The sequence below is a fragment of the Platalea leucorodia genome, assembly GCF_965183815.1.
Source record: "Platalea leucorodia genome assembly, chromosome: 9".
Taxonomy (NCBI): Eukaryota; Metazoa; Chordata; class Aves; order Pelecaniformes; family Threskiornithidae; genus Platalea; species Platalea leucorodia.
The window spans coordinates 20,124,805-20,142,047 of record NC_138831.1 but is presented as its reverse complement, the minus strand read 5'-3'; the positions used below and the strand labels follow the sequence as shown (position 1 = coordinate 20,142,047).

Below are 17,243 nucleotides of genomic sequence, written 5' to 3'. Positions count from 1 at the left end.
CCTCCTCAGGTTCCCACCGGGCTTTACAGTATTGCTGGATGTTGTCACTGCAGGGTAGAATGCAAGAATTATTAGTCCAAATTTAATGAGACGGTACTGTCCTACTATACAGGGACTGAAAGCTGAAGGTGCTGTGCCCAAGTGCATTAGTTCATCACTCCAGCTTCTGAACTGCAGTGAGGTAAAGACTGGAACCCCACAGGAAGGAATCAAGTCTGGATGTGCTTTACAGTTCCCCATGGAAAACTACTCAGGAACAGACACATGTCTTCAAGCTCCAGACCGAACTGACAAGCAAGAAGGCACCAGCTGGAAACTGAGAGCTCCTGCTCAAACTCTGGGCGAGACAGAAGCAAAAACGTGGGCTGTAACAGTTTCAGTACCGCTCTACCCAAGGCAGCTAGGACATCACCACATTATACACAGGTTCCCCTATTAACTGGGGTAGCAGGAGCAGATATCATCTTGATGGGGCACAGAGATGGGAAGGTAGGAGTGATGTACATAGCACCCTCAAAAAATTCGGATAACGGGACAGAAACTTGGATCTGGCCCTAATCCCATCTGTTGCACCCTGAACACATCACAACTTTTCATTCATTGTATTAACATTTACAAGTGGTGAATAATATTTGCATAATTCACAGGAGTAATATGATAAAATAAAAATATACAGGACATGCTATAATCATAGAGATACCTAGACAAACATGAAATAATTTTAAAATATATCTTTGCAGAGATTGATATTTAAAAACAAACCCTTGCAATCCTAAAAAATGCTCAAAGTTAGGTAGCCTTTGAATGTGGACATCATTGAACACCTTCCTTCTCCCTTTTCTCATTACCTTCAACACACATGTACATCACAAAGCAATACAAACTCTGCAACATCTCAACAAAATCAGGGATGACAGGAGGAAGGAATGTTGTTAACACGATTTATTAAAATCAGTTTATAAAACTCTAGGACCAGTTCACAAAGAAGAATGGAGGTCTCATCCAGCACTTTGAAGATGGGAACAGGGCTCCCCAGGCAAGGTCCAAAGCCTCGAGCTGATCTTTGTTGGAAGTAACAAGATCTGTGTGGCAGTCAAATTTGACAATTCAGATCCTCTCTGGAGCCTTGTTTTCCTTTTTGCCTTTTAACATTCTTCCGAGCCTATTAACACACCGGTACTCTGTGTGCCTACCACAAAGTAGTTTTTGCCTGCATCACTGGAAGCACATAATTTTCATCCTAGCCTCTGATAATACTTTTACAAATATTTGCTTCACCTCAACTAAAAAAAACCCAAAATACAGAGAGGGGAAATATTTTGATCACAAAGTAAAACAAATTAACAAACCAAGGCTAGGATCCCATAAAACAAGAATTAGAATAGGAAAAAAAACTATGGGTGGATATACTTATAGGTAATCTCCCTTAGGTGGCGAAAATCTTTGGATCCAGAAACACTGACAAAACACTGCAAATAAAGTAGCATCCTCCCCCTCCCTGACCCCAGGAAACAAACCGACTTCAGCACCCCAAAATTTGCTATTATCAGCACATCTTAGGCACAGGATCCGGAAATAATTACCAGAAGGGATGCTGGCAGACACCAGGGGCCATTCAGAGAACATGCATTTGCCACTTCTTCCCAAATTTCAGAAGTCTCTTCTAGAGCAGTCTCTTGTATACAATTGCATGTCCAGTTGCACGCCCTAGAGGTTGTGGATCCAAGAGGAACAACAATATTCCCTGCAGGATACTTTCAACTCATTAAATCCTTATTAAAACTCTTCACATAAAGTACCATTTAAATTAAAAACATTACAAGAGAGGGATCTGACAGTGGCATAGACAAACCATAATGGCTACAGTTTAGAAAACTTACATGTTATCAAATGAGAATCCATGACAAACTCAAATCTTCACGAGACTACATGAAGACTTCATGAAAATGGAAATGTATGGATGTTTTTTCCTGTAACAGGAATAACTGTTTACTGTTTAGGTGATACTCTGTAACTATAGGAGGTAAGTTTGGAAATATTGACTATTATCAATTCTAACATAAAATGCTGTCCAGGTGCATCCATAATAGACGTGCACTTGTGCTACGCGGATAAAGAGCAGTGACATTTTTCTCCTTTCTCGGTACTCATGTTTGAACTACTAAAACACTCCTAGCAGAACACCTGGCATTTTTTCTATTCCCAAGTTTAGAACGGTAGCAGAAGTTACTCTTGTAGATGGCTGTTAAAGCCTCAGTGCATTAGTATGCTGAGACTGCCTCCTGTTCTCTCCTCTCATCCAATACAGTTAAAGCCAAAACAAAAACCCGTAACAGTTCTGGTATTACTGTACCCTCCCTAGCAATATACAACAGAATCATGTCACATACATTAGCCTTTAAAAGCAAAGCTCTGATTCAAGTTATAAAAATGTAATCTTTCACACTGCTCCCTCTTTGCAGGATAGCTTCTTCACGGTCTCATTGCCTTTGCGGTAGAGACTGAGTTGATCATACTGATTTTAAATTGTTCCTTTTAACATTTACCCTCCGCCCACAGGTCCTTGGCTTCTCTTCTCATTGGTTATTGCACCCTGGGGCTGCAGAAGAGGTGCCTGCCTGCTTCTGCTTCTTACGGCGTTTGTTCAGGAGGCGGTTGTTGGATGTTTTCAAGTCTTTGATTTTCACCTGATCATAGTCCACCCTCATGGTAGCCAAAGCGCTGGTCATCTCCTCCTGAAACCAAGGAAGCAATTTATGAAAACCCTGAGGCAGAGAGCGCGCAGCCAGCCCACACTACCGCCAGGAGATGAATGTACAAAAAGGAACCCTCTGTAACACTACAGCCAGAAATAGCTGAGCCCTTTCTGCTGCACTGGACTATGACTAAAGGCTTCGTTCTACTCATGGACTCATTCAGGAGGAACTATTCACACAGTGTTTCATATGTGAGCATGCAGGACCACACTCTGCTGGCCTAAATTCCACCATGTCCCTCTGCCCAGCATTTCTTACTGGCTGGCTCTGGGCCTTCACCAGCTACTGAGCCTGGGCTTCTCATACCAGAGGCAGAGTGCTGCTTTCCTTGCTCTGTTACCAAACTAGGTTAGCAGGAACTAGAATAAGGAGTCCAGACAAAGTTGTTTAAAAGTATGTGCTTCAAATTCACACGCTTCCTTAGTTTGAATTAATGTTGAAGTGCAGGCAAATTTTAAACTTTTTACTAAGGCTTTGAGCAAAAATCTGCTTAAGTAAGTGAATGTCTATGCATTTCGTTCAGGAAAGGAAAAATTATTAAATATTATGGGAATGCTGGTGGCCCAAGGGAATACCTCTGGGACCTCTAGAAAGCACAAGCATTAGAAGTTCTCAGAAACATGGAAATGAAGAATGCTAAGTGAAACTGTTTGATCTCTGACTTGGGGAGCAAATGTTGCCTAGGTCTTATGAAATTTTACCATTACATAGTTCAACATCTGAGACTATACATCAGCAATTTAAATAAAATCAGTAATCAGTAAAATACACTACAGGAATGTTGCCATTATCAAAATGCCAAGCATTGTAAGTGAAAAAAAAAAGAAATCAGAATTAATTGTAAAAGCATGCCAACCTGATAAAGGCCAGCAGGAAAGAGTTAAAGCTTGCAAACAACTTTTAGTCTGCCCTATAGTTTCTCTTTGCAGGATGCATTCAACTGGCATCAGTACAAACAGTAGGTGAGGCACCTGGTTAGATTAAGGGAAAGACAGATATATTTTTATCTCCCCTCACCAAATGTCACAATAAGACAAGGCTAAGGTTATTTAATGTTGTTTTACAATACAGGAACAGAGTAGAAAACCAGAATGCAGCTCAACTCTCCCACCCCATCCCCCTACATTTTCATGATATTCTTCACTTCACTATAATGAACTTTAAGCTCCCTCAACACTGTCCCTTCTCCTCTACAGTTACATACAGTGGCTCAGCAGGTATTGTATCATTAATAACTTTGATCATAAACATCATCTTTGTTGGTATTTGGCACAGCTGTAAGGCTGTCGGATGAAGCTCAAAGAGCATTCTTCTTTTTTAATCAGTTATATACACTACTGTTCTAATCAGGACTGTTTAAGCTTCCCTTGTTTAACATGCTTGTATTCAAAATAGCCATCATCTCCAAGGAAATAAGCATACGCAGAGAAGCCAGCCCATCTAATCTCTTATCAGACTTGACTTCAAGAAATCTGAACTATGATTGACTCACTTTAACTTCATCCCAGTGGTCTTTATCCTCTTGCAGGACCCGTGCAGTATGAAGAGGAGTTGGTGGCACTGCCATTGATCTCTGAGAAAAGGGAAAAATACCAAAAGAAGTGTTCTGCAAAATCACGTTTGGGAAGTGACTGCTTACTCTTCTATGTGTATGGAGGGCATAAAAGTTTATCTAATGTCCTTCAGTGGCCCTCATTATTCACGCTTTCAATCACTTCACAAGCTAATTCATGCGTGAGTTAGAAAAGGACTATAGTCGCCACATGACCATATCTTTAAAGAACAAAGGGAGAGAGAAATCAGTGCTGAGTTTGTTTCACTCTGCTCCCTTCCAGTCCAACCAATAACCCTGTGTTGGATAAATTTTTATGTACATTTTAGATTTTAACTGTCATTTCACTATTCATTAGTCAATGTTTTAAAGTGGTTAATTTGACCTTTATCTTCTAGGATTTGTCGCAGGAGATGTTTTCTTGTACATATACATTAACTGAGATTACCAGTTTATCAGATCATAAGTGTGTCCCAAAGAGGAAATTATACTATTATTCAGAGTGAGGCACAGTTCAGAAGACACTGCATCGCTTGAGATGCTCTTCCACATAAAATTGAGATCTATGCTCACCTGCCATGAAAGATGAGGAGATACTTTAAATTAGAATAAGGTACAATTTCTAAAGCACAAAGCACAGTTCTCTAGCTAAATTCAGCAAGAATCAGTATTTCTTGCCAGTCCATAACCCAAACTATAAATTCATATCCTATCTCCCTTTTGCTTTCTACTCAAACTTGCTGTCTACTGCTGTGGCATCCTACACCAGATGCAGCTGCATGTCAACGAAGTCTAAGGAGGTCCCTGGATACGTCATTGTCAAATAAGCATTACATTGGAAGCAGTGCTTATACTCCACCGAGCTAACAGCACCACTGCCATAGTTACAGACATGGAAGCGGAAATCACGACTCCTGCATCTACTGGAAAAGGACCCTAGCTGGCCAGGGTATAGTTTTATCACGTACAGCTGGGAGGAGGGAAATGGAAAACCAGCAGACTGGCTTCAGTGATGTCCCTGAGCAGGTGTTGAGCTGTGAGCTACTTCTTGTTAAATAAATCTTATCTACAAGCTAACTAGAAGATTATGTGCTCCACCTAAACTGACAATTTTTGCATAGTCCACAATAATACTTCTGCCATCCATCTAATTAAAAAAAAAAAAAAAAAGAAAAAAAGAAAAAAAAAGAGGAGAGACAAATACACTCCTTCACTGCTTGTTTATCTCCCCATACATGTTCCCACTTCAGGATTTAGGAAAAGAAAAGGAAGAACACAGACATTCACTATGTTGGTCTTTCCCTCTCTCTCCCTCTGCCTCATGGGAACAATAGGTTCAGCAGAAAAAAATGCCAATCTGCAGCTCCTAGAGCATTCTTCCAGGAACAGCATTATAGCACAGCTCTTTGGTGCAGCAGAGTCTATAGACCTTGTCTCTAATCTCCTCCTTATTAATTGGTTATATGCATATTTCAAGTAACATGTGTCACTGTAGGTGGTAGCTTCCTTAGCTAATAGGCACTCATTCTGTGAAATTCATTGCCTGCTGACTTCTGGAACACCTCCTTCCTGGGTCTTCAAACACTTAAAGCTGGAGGTATTTATTCTGAACAGTGATTACATTTTTATTTGGTTAGAAAAGACTCAGAAACATTGTCTAGGTTCTGTTCCAGTTCTGCAGAGGCTTTGTAACCTTAATTTCTCAACTTTCACAACTCTAAATGACGACATCTATCTACTTCATCAGGATGTTTTACAGCTACATTTCTATATGATTCCAAGGGCTTTCAGATCTTCAAACAGGCATTATAGAAATGCTGACTGTTAGTCATGCCTCTGTTTCTGCCCCTTCCTCTGAGGATCAGCACGGACAGAGACAGGACTATGAGAGAATAGGGCATTCTACAGAACAAGTGATTCTGTTCCTGGCTGATGATTTTTTTGGGCAGCAAGAACAAGACTGGTGTCCTTTTAGGCACCAATGTGAGAAATGTAATCTATTATTTTAAGTGACAACTACAGAGCAGAGATGATATCCTGAAACTCAGCCTGATAACTCCTGGGATTTTTGTCTCCTGTTTGAAATAATTAATATTGTATTATTAGAGTATTTTTTTCTTTTTCCCCAAAAAGTATTTTTTAAGGAAAAGTAAATTCAACCAAGTCATAGACTGAAACCTGAACTGGGACCATTAATGGCTCTGTGTACCACCCTATCTGGCAATCTCTCACAGGGCACTAAGCCGAGACCCTTGCTCCTCCCCCATGCATTTCTCAACTCTGCCAAGGATGAGAATTCCCACTAAGCATAGGACTGTGTTCACACTAACACAGCTATGCACAATGGTGACCAAGACCACTAATAATAGCTCTCTTTAAATCCTGCACTGATGAAGTAAGTACATACAGTTTATTTTTATATTTTTAAAGAGAGTAACACATGCATATGCTGCAGAGTCAACAGTGACTGCCTGCTCACAGAAGATATAGATACATTTGGCTTTTGCTTCCAAGGACGCTACTGTGGGTGTCTCTCTTTGTATGTCCTCTGGTAACACCAAGAAGAATTGTGGTTCTACAGGCAGATGACCCTCTGTGGAGGGCACAGTAGGTTAATTAAGTTATTAACAGTAATCATCATCCTTCTCTTGCTGTGCTATGTGGAGCTACATGTAAGTTCTGCATGTAAGAATTCATCTTGCTACCTTGTAAAAAGAGATACGAAACTCACATTAATCCAAGGGTGATTCATAAATTGAGAAACTGTCATCCTCTCTGTTGGGTCAGTCTTCAGCAAATGGCGAATCAGTTGTTTGGCTGAAAAACAGGATCAACATGGCATGTTGTAGTCTACTACTGTGTTCCCAAATAACCTTGAGAACACAAAGACCTGCTGAATGAAGAAAGACAATTTTGCAGAACTCAAAACACCTACCTATCGCTGTTACCATGTTAAGAAGCCATGTACAGTGTGGTGGGTTATTATGTTCAAAGAGGCAGAACATGAAAACATCCAAAACAAGAGGTAAGAAGGAAAGACAAAGGACTGGGGATTCCATCTGTGCTATCAACATCACCAAACCAACTGTTTTGAGAGCATGAACTTGAGAAAAAAAAAAAAAAACAACATAGGAACAGAAAGCTGACGAGCTGCCTGTCTGATAGACAGTGAGAAGCTTGGCATTAAGGGCTGAATGAATATATAAGCTGATATTTTGAGAAATGGCAGAAGACAAAAACTAGCATGGGGGGGCGGGGAGGGAAAGGACAATACACTTCTCTCTGACAACTGAGAGGCCACTAAAAGGACAACAAAGTCGAAGAAATGGATTGCATTGCTTTATAGCAGCTTTCTGTGAACATGGTATGTGCCAAAGCAAGATTACTAAGTAACTGAGATATGAGAGGATGGGAGTCTGGACAAGAGTTTCATTAATGCAGGTGGACAGACAGGAAACACTACATCCAAGAGATGTTATTTAGAAAGACGTAAACATAACTTCCTTGGGGGAACCTAGAAAAACTTCTGAATAAGAGTTCTCTTTTAGAAACATTGAATGCAAGATGGCTAAATACTTGTAAGAAGCTGCCAGAAGTGCAAGTTGAGACTTTGTTTGTCGAGAGAGGCTGCAAAGGAGGTTTACAGAAGAGATTACCTAGAGTCTAAAATGTACAAGGAAACAAAAGGAGGGGACCACAAACAGAGCCCATTAAGATGACTACAGGAAGCTGGTGGGGAATTTAGAGGAAGCCTCCATAGATGATGCAATGAAGGAATGATTAGGTAAAGAAAACCATGACAAGAAGAGTATAAAGGAGGGCAAAAAGAAGCAGTCTGCTGAAGGTGCCTGATCAGCCTAAAAGGGTGCACATAAACTAGCCGATCTTAATAGGTTCAAAGGTGGAGGGCACCTATCTTCATTCAGGCAAGCATACAGAAACCCTACAGATTTTCCAAGCAAATATTCTCTCACCAAGCTCCCCTAGCATTTTAATAATTGCCATAATATGAACAAGACCCAAGGCAGACAAAATATTAAGCCAACAACCCACAGGTAACACATCTTCCCTATTAACATTCAGTAGTCTATGCTGCACATGCAACCATGAGACCCAATGAGGGGTTAAAGTGCCACAGATTACAGTATTATCCAATGATAATTTGTTATTGCTAAATAGCAGACAATAATAGGATGCTAGCAACAGCAATATAAAGGGCTTGTTAGAAAAAAAGATGTGCCCAGAGGTTGCTGACCTTTCTAATATGATGGGCAGGTGAGACTTCCAGCTTATGAGACTGTCAGAATAAGAGGGAATCAAAAATCACTTTCAGGACACTGGTTTGAGCCTGTCTAGATCACAGCTGAACAGCAGCAGCTTTTGGTCAATGACTTATACAAAATAAATTGTTGACCTTGATTTAAGTGGTTGCTGGCAAATTCCCACATCACAAAAAGCTAGCATGAAAACTTGCCATCCTTGCTGGCTGTGTCACCAAGGAGGGTAAAGACTGAACAAGTTCTTAAGACAGTTTGCCTTTCTTCCAACTCAGCTTTCATTGCAGCTGTCCTGGCAGTCTCCTTTCTCAGGATTAAAGACTTTTGTTTCCAGAGGGTTTCATCTCAGCATTCACTAGCACTAGCTGGAATTTGAAAGAAAGTTTTTAGTAGTCATTTACTTTCTGTAGTACTTAGGCTGCTGGCAAGTGTCCGAGTTCCCAGTTGTTCTCTGTATCACCTTAAAAAAATTAATTTAAATTCTAAAAAAAAGAGAAACAAAAACTAAGACAGGTTTTTAGAAATAGTCTCTTGTAAGCACTCTACCACTGCACACCATGCACATAGTCATCAGTTGCAGTGAGCATTGTTACCTTCCTCTGATACTTCAGCCCACTCTGGATTGGGAAACCCATATTGCCCCATCCGAATTCTTCTCTTCATCCCTGGAGAAATGGCTTGACCAGTGTTTGAGTAGAATGGAGGGAACCCACACAGGCTGTAAGAGTGGACAAAAGAACTCTTATAACTAGGAAAGTCCTTTCATCTCTTAAAAAGTTCCATACAAGCTTATGTTCTTCTGCAGGTTACATGATCCTAGTGACTAATTACTCCTAAGCACAGATTTAATAAGAAGTGTCCTTTTTCCATTCATCAAGCCTCTTTCCAAATACTTACAGAATATATGTGATGACACCCAATGACCACATGTCACATGATTTGTCATACTTTTCAGGACCAAGGACTTCTGGGGCTGAAGAAGATTAAAAACAGAAATTAACAGAGTACCAGATATTTCCTTTCATCTCCATCACCTTGTAAGTAGCAGCACACTTCAACAACAAATATCGGAGGCATTAAGAAAATGCAACTCACTGCAGGAACTGGGTAGTATTTTCTATTGACAAGTTCCTAAACACATCTAATGTAGCTTTAAAAAGGAGGAACGGAGCTGGCAAAATGCCCTACTCTTCACCTTAGTGTCTCTCTGCTCAAGAGAGTACTAAGATTACAGAAAAGCAGAAGGAGCTATAGCTAAATGTGTACAGGGAGACACTGCACTGAAAGAGGCAGGAGCATATGTTGCAGAAATCAGAACAGAAAGGACCTACTTGAGCTGTGATAAAATTTTGATCGGTACCTGGGTAAGTGTGTTTAGCTCCAGCAACTACAGAGCAATGTATTTTTCTTTGGCCTCCAGAGCATTACATTTTTTCACTAAGTAACAAAATTATGGAGAGATACATTTAGAGGGGATTTTTATTTTTCCCTGGGGCAGGTGAACTGGCAGGGAGCTTGATTTTGTAAGGAAAATTATTCTCTAAACATATGAGCAATCATGCTGGTTTATAAAAAGGTGTTGAGAAGGGAAATGTCAGTCTGTTTATGTACAAATATAAAGGCATAAAAACATATATGTGTAAATTCCTTAACATTTTATCACTAATCCCAGCTTACAAAAATATAGAAGAAAGCATCAGGAAAAAAAATTGCTATCGTAATTCTCTGCTAACAATGAATAACAGTATCTTTCAATACAAAAAACTATAAAAACTTACATTGTAGAAGAGAACTAACTCTTCCAAAAAATTAAGCTCTTTTTCCTCCAAAGAAATTCCAAGTGCAGGCTGCCTCAGTCATACCATATGGTGAATGACTATTAACTCCAAGACCAAAAGAGACGTACTCTAAAACGAGTGCATAACGGACAGTCTACTGTGGCATCCATTACACAGTGCTCTGTCTTTGGACAAAATGCAGGCAAAAATTCAGTTGTGATTAAGTCACATTGGTGTTTTATTACTAATTCCTCCATTTGCAAGCTTTAAGAAGCTTTACAGCTGAGGCAATACTCTCCCTGTTCTCTTTTATTGCATTAGTTAAGCTAAGGGAAGTTATGCAAGGAAACACGCAAATAATCATGAAGCTGAGTTCAAATTATGGCTTTTATTGCATCATTCAGAGGAAACATCAGGATTACTTCAAGAGTAATCAGAAGCAACATGTTCTCTCTCCTTGATCCTCGTTTGCATCCCCCGTTAAGGCTGTTTCCTCTCCAACCAAGGAAGAAAGCAGGAGCACTGAACTGTACTGGAACTGGACTAGGTTTGGGTTGGATGCCAGTTTATATTCTGCAGGTTACCTCTTTGTATTACATCCACAATAGAAGATTTCCCATCCATTCCTCCAGTCCACAGGCCCACTATAAGGGGAGGGATGACAGACTGAAACACAAAAGAAATGCATCTTGGATAACTTACCCACATAATAAGGAGTGTAACAGGGAGTCTGCAGCGCATTTTGTATAGTAGTTTCTTTGGCAAAGCCGAAGTCGGTGAGTTTGAGTACAGTATCCTTCTCTTTAGATGTGTAAAGCAAGTTTTCAGGCTGAAAGGCCACCAAGAAAAAGGATAAAATGGACAATGAAGAGATGTCTCTAATAAGCTGAAAGGTCAAACAACTCCTGCTTGCCTGGATCACCACCAGCATCTGGGTTTTCTTACCTCTCTCACATCCCCATCATATCATGCAGAAAGTTCCCTCCCAATGTGTAGCATTTTTGCTCAGACTAAGGATCAATATTCTTCTCAACATGGTATTTAGGAGAGCAAATCACAAGACTCATCAGGTCCAATGGGAGTCAGGTCTGGCCTCTTGAACCTCTCTCTAGTTCACTGCACTTACTAGGATTGTTCTGTCTGATCAACACCAGTTGATCTGACAGCACTCTGTACCGCACTCAAGTAGCTGAGGTGGAAGACGAGAGAAGTCATCAGCCAAACTCTATAAGCATCTGACATAACTCCATCAGAATTAACTGATGCAGACACAGTCCCCTTCCTGCTCCCTGCCCCTCTGTCTCCTGAAACCTGAGTTAATTCCACTCTTGCTCCACACTCCATAAAGGCTCTCCATAACCAGAAGTGGCACAGAGGGAAGTACAAGCTCTTGTGCACAAGAACAGGGACAACAGTGCATCTCCAGAATCTGCAGCTGGTTGAAATTGTTTTCCAGTTTCTCAGTCGTAAGGAAGCTATGCCCTCTCTCAGGCTAGTGTTCAGGGACATAGAGAAGAAGGAAGCGCTTGAAAGAAAGCAGGATTTATGATCTATTAAGCAATTTGAACCACTTCTATGTTAGTTCACTGACTGTGTGCAGGTAGTGTTTGGGGCTAAGCCCTTCAGTTTCTGTGCTGGTGATAGGCAATGGCACAGAGGTCCACAAAAGTGAATAGATTTTTAGCCTCTGAACTGTGAAGTCATTCTCCGGTTCCCACCTAAAGAACCCTCAAACATACCCCTCAGTGATACCAAGCAATGGCGGTTCTCCCTGCAGCTAAACACACAAAGCATCTGTAGAAAATTCACAAACTCAGAACTGCGGAATCAATCAGATGCCTCAGTCTATCATTATGTGACCTGCTCTCCAACACATTCCATCGCACTGCCATATCGCTGTGCTAGAAATGCCTTGGTGCAGCTATCTTGTCTTTGCTCATGCTGCACACTTCACAGAATGAAAACAAGATACAATACTAAAAACCCTGTCAAATCTCTACAACAAGATTTGGGTACAAACTTTAGCTAATAAAACACACTGTTCCACATGGTAATAACTGAGATCTTTGCATTTTTCCAAATATTTACATATACTATTAAAGTGGGCTGGATGCACGGAATTGGTATTATTCCTCCCATGTATGCAGTTTCTCCTGTTTCTGAAGGTTTTTTTGGTGTTTGTTTGGGTTTTTTTGTTTGGTTTTGGGGTGTGTGTGGGTTTTTGTTTTGGTTTGTTTTCTTTAAGGCAAGTATGATTCTGAAAACAACTAATAACTGGCAAAGACTGTACATAGAGGTATAGCATCTAGTGTAAGTTCACTTCAGGCAGTGTTATTTTCTTGTTAATTAACTAGATTGCAAGTTGATAGTACCTCTTTAATAAACCATCTGGCTGTCACCAGATTCTTCTGCATTCGGTACACAACTGGAAGGCATTAGCACACATCAATATTCTGACCTTTGACTAGTTGCAAACTAGTTGTGAAAAGATCCCTTCTCACACTGGAAGAGGAACAGAAACCCTTTGACCATCTGATTGTACTCCTATTTAAACCACCACTGCCCATTTATTTTTCTGTCTTATGCTCTTTTCTCCCTGCCCACACACTTTCAGGCCTCACCTTGACATCTCTATGGGCAATGTTCATTGAATGCAGATACTGGATGGCTGTTCCGATGTCTCTCATTATTTCAGAGGCCTCTATAAATACAATTTTAGAGAAAGGTCACATTAACATTCCCACTGTAACTCAGGGACATGCTTGGGAATGCTTATGACTTACAAACAGCTTGCTGAAATACAGGGCTAGCGTCAAGACTAGAAAACCTAAAATTAGACCTAACAGCTGTGTTTTGGTTTTGCAGGCAACCATACCCCCCAATTCCCTGGCTGAGCAGCCCTCCTCCTGAGCAGGCACTGCAACTGAACGGTTGAGACTCCTGCTTCTTATGAGCTTGTAAACTTGTGCTTTAATTTGCTCACCAGAAAAGCAGAGGGAACAGAGCAGGTAAGCAAGCAACATGCAAGACTGTGGAGAAAGGAGCCCCAACCAGATCTCTGATTGTCCAGGACATGTCCTTGGTTGTCCAAGACAGAAGTTTAACTTTCAGCTTCTAGTTCAGGGGTAACAGGAGGATCTAACAGATTTTCTAAAAATAGAGCAACATAACAATATAGTAATTTTAGGATAGGTCATATCTTCATTCCTCACTGTCTTCAGAAGTTTTTCCTCAGGAGAAACAAAATCAACAGTTCTATTCTGCAAAGCCCAAACTGCCACCTTTGAAATAATACGTTTCTAAAATTTAACGTAACCCCAGTGGGAAATTCTAGTGGGCTGCCTTGCAACAGCAGTACTCGAAGTCTGGAAGAGTTCAGTTACATAGGGAGAGGTTTCAGAGCAGGGAGGAGTGACATTCCCATTGTACCAAGTGAGCATTACATTACATCTCCATTGACAGGGAAACAGAATTAGCAGCTTCAACCTGATCCTCTGTTTTGTGCATAGGTAGAAAACTCAGCTGCAGTACTGAGAGAGAAAGTAGAAATTATTGTACTGTAACCTGGAATCCTTTTTCACACGTCTTGAGATTGAAATTATGTAATCTCAGGCAAGGACAATCAGAAGGCAGAAACACTCATCTTTGGGGAAAACCTTGCACAACCTCCTCCTTCCTAGCCCAGGCAAAAAACCTTGGGCTCCTAAGGGGAAGTTGTGGCTGATATATAAGCAGCCAGGGAACCTGGGGAATCCAGTAGAACAGGGCTCATTTATCTCAGGAAAGAATGAAGGTGGTTTTTTTTGTTTAACACTCCCAGATGATCTTTGAGTAAGTATTTAGAATGTTATACAATGGTATTTAATGTAGAAAAATCATGTTTTTAGCAGAGTGGAGTCACTAATGGTCATGGAACCAGTTTTCCCCCTGGAAGCTTGTATTTTAGAGAGGAACAAATAAAGTTCCTGAAAATGCTTGTTTTTCCTACATGAGTCTCTCATTCCACTAAAGGATTCATCCCAGGCTAGGAAACAAAGGATCACAGGATCAAAAAAAGCCTGGCCTCTATACCAGACTTGCAAAACAGTCACAGTAATTTACAAGCTCAGGTATAAATTTTTCTTCTTCTAACAATTTTGTCAGGATGCTAGTTACAACCACTAACATTTTTACTCCTGAGCAGAAACAAGCTCTTGTCTGTTGTGAATGGGCAAGGAGAACAACAGTCAAGCACACCTGTGGTACTCTGCAAATAATAAAGAGCAAAGACAATAAAAATGGCAAGACTATTCTATTGCAAGCTCTGTCACTGACTCATAGCAGGTCTTTAAACTTGCACATAGTCCCTACTATAGATGAGCAGGCTTGTTTGCAGTGTGGCTAATAACAATGCCTTTCAAGTAGTACTTTAAAACCCTTGCATAAGACATGTTTCATCAAATGTGATTTGCTCATTATATTCACCACCTAACAGTATAGCTGTGCACAGTGATGCTGCTTGAGGGACAGCCAGAAGAGAAATCACAGTAGGAGCTGCGTTGATCATGTTAGAGGTGGTCTGGCAGGAGACCAGGGACTAGAATAACAGAGGCTGCAGTGGTTCAGAAATTAAGAAGCTGAGCAGATTTGTATGAGGAGTTTTCCTCTAAACCTTCCACATTGTGCCTGAACTTGGCCAATTCTGGTAATTCCTGATTTTCAGGAACTTTTAAGAATAACTGTTTAATACAGAGTTGGATTAAAAAAAAAAAAATTAAAACTACAAACAAAAAATCAAATCAAAGAAAAATTCCTGTAAGGGAACTAAGCAAGGGGACAGAGAAAGGGAGAAGCAATCTTTCACAAACTTTAAAATTAAACTTGCTATTTTTCACCTCTCTCAGTGAAAGCTTGATCTCCTCTCTCCTGGATCCTGCTAAACAGCTCTCCTCCTTCCATGCTGAAACAAAGAACACAACCCCCCCACACACCTTATATGAGCAGAAAAGATCAAATCAACCCCTGACTATGCATCCATATATAATTGCACAGAACCATGGCAGGAACAGATTAGAAGAGATTACAGGCTACCTCCTATGCCAGCACTTCCTAAACATCACACTCATTTGAATCAATGCACAAAGCCATTCTGATATGGAATAATTAGAAAACAAAACAAGACCAAGGAGTTTTGATGCTTTCAGTTTAACACACCCTGTCACAAGGAACATGACACACGTAGTTGGAAAGTCAGATACGCTGTCACTGGGAGGCTGACAGTAATCTTGTTTTATGTAAGGGTTGCAGATGAAGAAAAAAGAGAGAAGGAAGCAAAGATACTGAAAAGGATTATTCATTTGTCCCCAGTGAAGAAGACAATAACTGTGGTGTTACAGATCAAGGAGAGAATAGGAAAAGTTAGAGTCAAAATAGTAGTGGAAAGGATCGTGTCAGATCATAGGATTTACACCTGAAGTTGGAAGCCAATCACAATCAAAGCACATCATATTTGTAGAGACATATCTTTCAAGATTGTATTAATTAGTCAATGCTTTAATGAGGACAATTGTCATGGAGTACAAGGAACATTTATTTTCTGATTAAGGTTCCTCATTCTTCCATCATACAAGTTGGCTGGAGCAGCTAGACATTGCTCTACCCCTTCCACAAAGACAACAAAAGGTTTGCTGTGCAAACTAAAATTGTGCTGCTGAGAAAGCTCACCTAACTCTCATCTAAGCCAACACATTCTCCCACTCCCTCCACCCCCTCAAAGAGCAATGCTTGGTGGAGGGCTGCTGCTGGTCCATACCATTCCATGACAATGAGGAGGCATCTCTTCCCATGATGTATATTCTCATAAACATCCAGGACATGGACAATATGGGGACACCCTGATGCTCGCCAATGATATTCTACTTCCTGACGGGCTTTTGGGTTGTCATACAGGAGCTGTAAAGAAATAGGAGAGAGCAATGTCAGTGAGCCAGTATCGTTCTGCTTTAAATTGGCACCTACATACATTTGAGCTCAAAGATGGTGGCAAAGCTACTCTTAGCACTTTCTCCAGCCAAAGGATGCCAATCCATCACAAGACTTTCACCATCTCTGGCCTGTCCAACTTCCTAGACTGAGGAATACAGAAACAACTGGTCCCTTGCTACTGGAAGGACCTCAAGTGGCAGTGAGGAGAGATTTTGAATCCGAGATGGAGACAGACCTATCTCACCCACCTTTGGATAGGAAACAGCAATTTTTTTTCCTACTTGTTTGCAGTACTTGCAAACAGAGGAGAATCCCTCTGCTAAGGACAATAACCCTCCCACCTGCCCCCCAGCTGCTGGGAGAAGAGATTTTTAGGTGCAGTGCAAATCCTTAAAGTTCAGTGAGATTTAAATCAATATGGACTTTCACACTGACTCTGAATGTGCTTCTTAAATACTACAAAAGTTTCCGACCCTGTCAGGGTCAGAAAGGGACCTTCGACTATCTAGATGCTTGAACTTCTTTCTATGTCACATGCAAGATCAGTTTATTTTAAAGGCGCTAATCTCTAGAAGGGAGGTAAGAGCTCCTCTTTCCTGATCCTGCAACCTCGTACACAAGAAGTGTGTCCCTTCCCCTTTGAAGAACTGCTCTGTATCAGACTCTGCAACTGAGCTTTTGTGCAACAGGGGCACATTGCTGAATCATGCCTTTTCTTCTCTGCCTCGTCTCTCTAGACACCACTAACACTTTGTGACAGAGACTCTCTTCACTGCACATTTATACGGTTCCTAGACAACACGGCTGTGATCTGGGTTTGATACTTTATGCCCTATAGTAATAATCATTGTAATGATGGAGCAGCAACAAAACTGATGCTATATAAAACATTGTCAAATGCATTGAAACAGAATAA

At 40.7% G+C, this 17,243-nt stretch overlaps 1 protein-coding gene across 1 annotated transcript in view; it reads right to left on the bottom strand.

Moving 5' to 3' along the window:
* Positions 1-1,638: 1,638 nt before the first annotated feature.
* The window catches only part of MAPKAPK3 (MAPK activated protein kinase 3), a 134,915-nt gene continuing 119,310 nt past the window's right edge, over positions 1,639-17,243 (bottom strand). The window contains exons 6-14 of the mRNA XM_082321588.1: positions 16,155-16,294; positions 15,238-15,302; positions 12,985-13,064; positions 11,066-11,192; positions 9,483-9,558; positions 9,179-9,303; positions 7,040-7,125; positions 4,249-4,329; positions 1,639-2,735 (exon numbers count right to left, since the gene is read on the bottom strand). Of these exons, the coding sequence (XP_082177714.1) occupies positions 2,577-2,735; positions 4,249-4,329; positions 7,040-7,125; positions 9,179-9,303; positions 9,483-9,558; positions 11,066-11,192; positions 12,985-13,064; positions 15,238-15,302; positions 16,155-16,294 (939 nt within the window). The 3' untranslated portion in view covers positions 1,639-2,576. The remainder of the gene's footprint in view (positions 2,736-4,248; positions 4,330-7,039; positions 7,126-9,178; positions 9,304-9,482; positions 9,559-11,065; positions 11,193-12,984; positions 13,065-15,237; positions 15,303-16,154; positions 16,295-17,243) is intronic.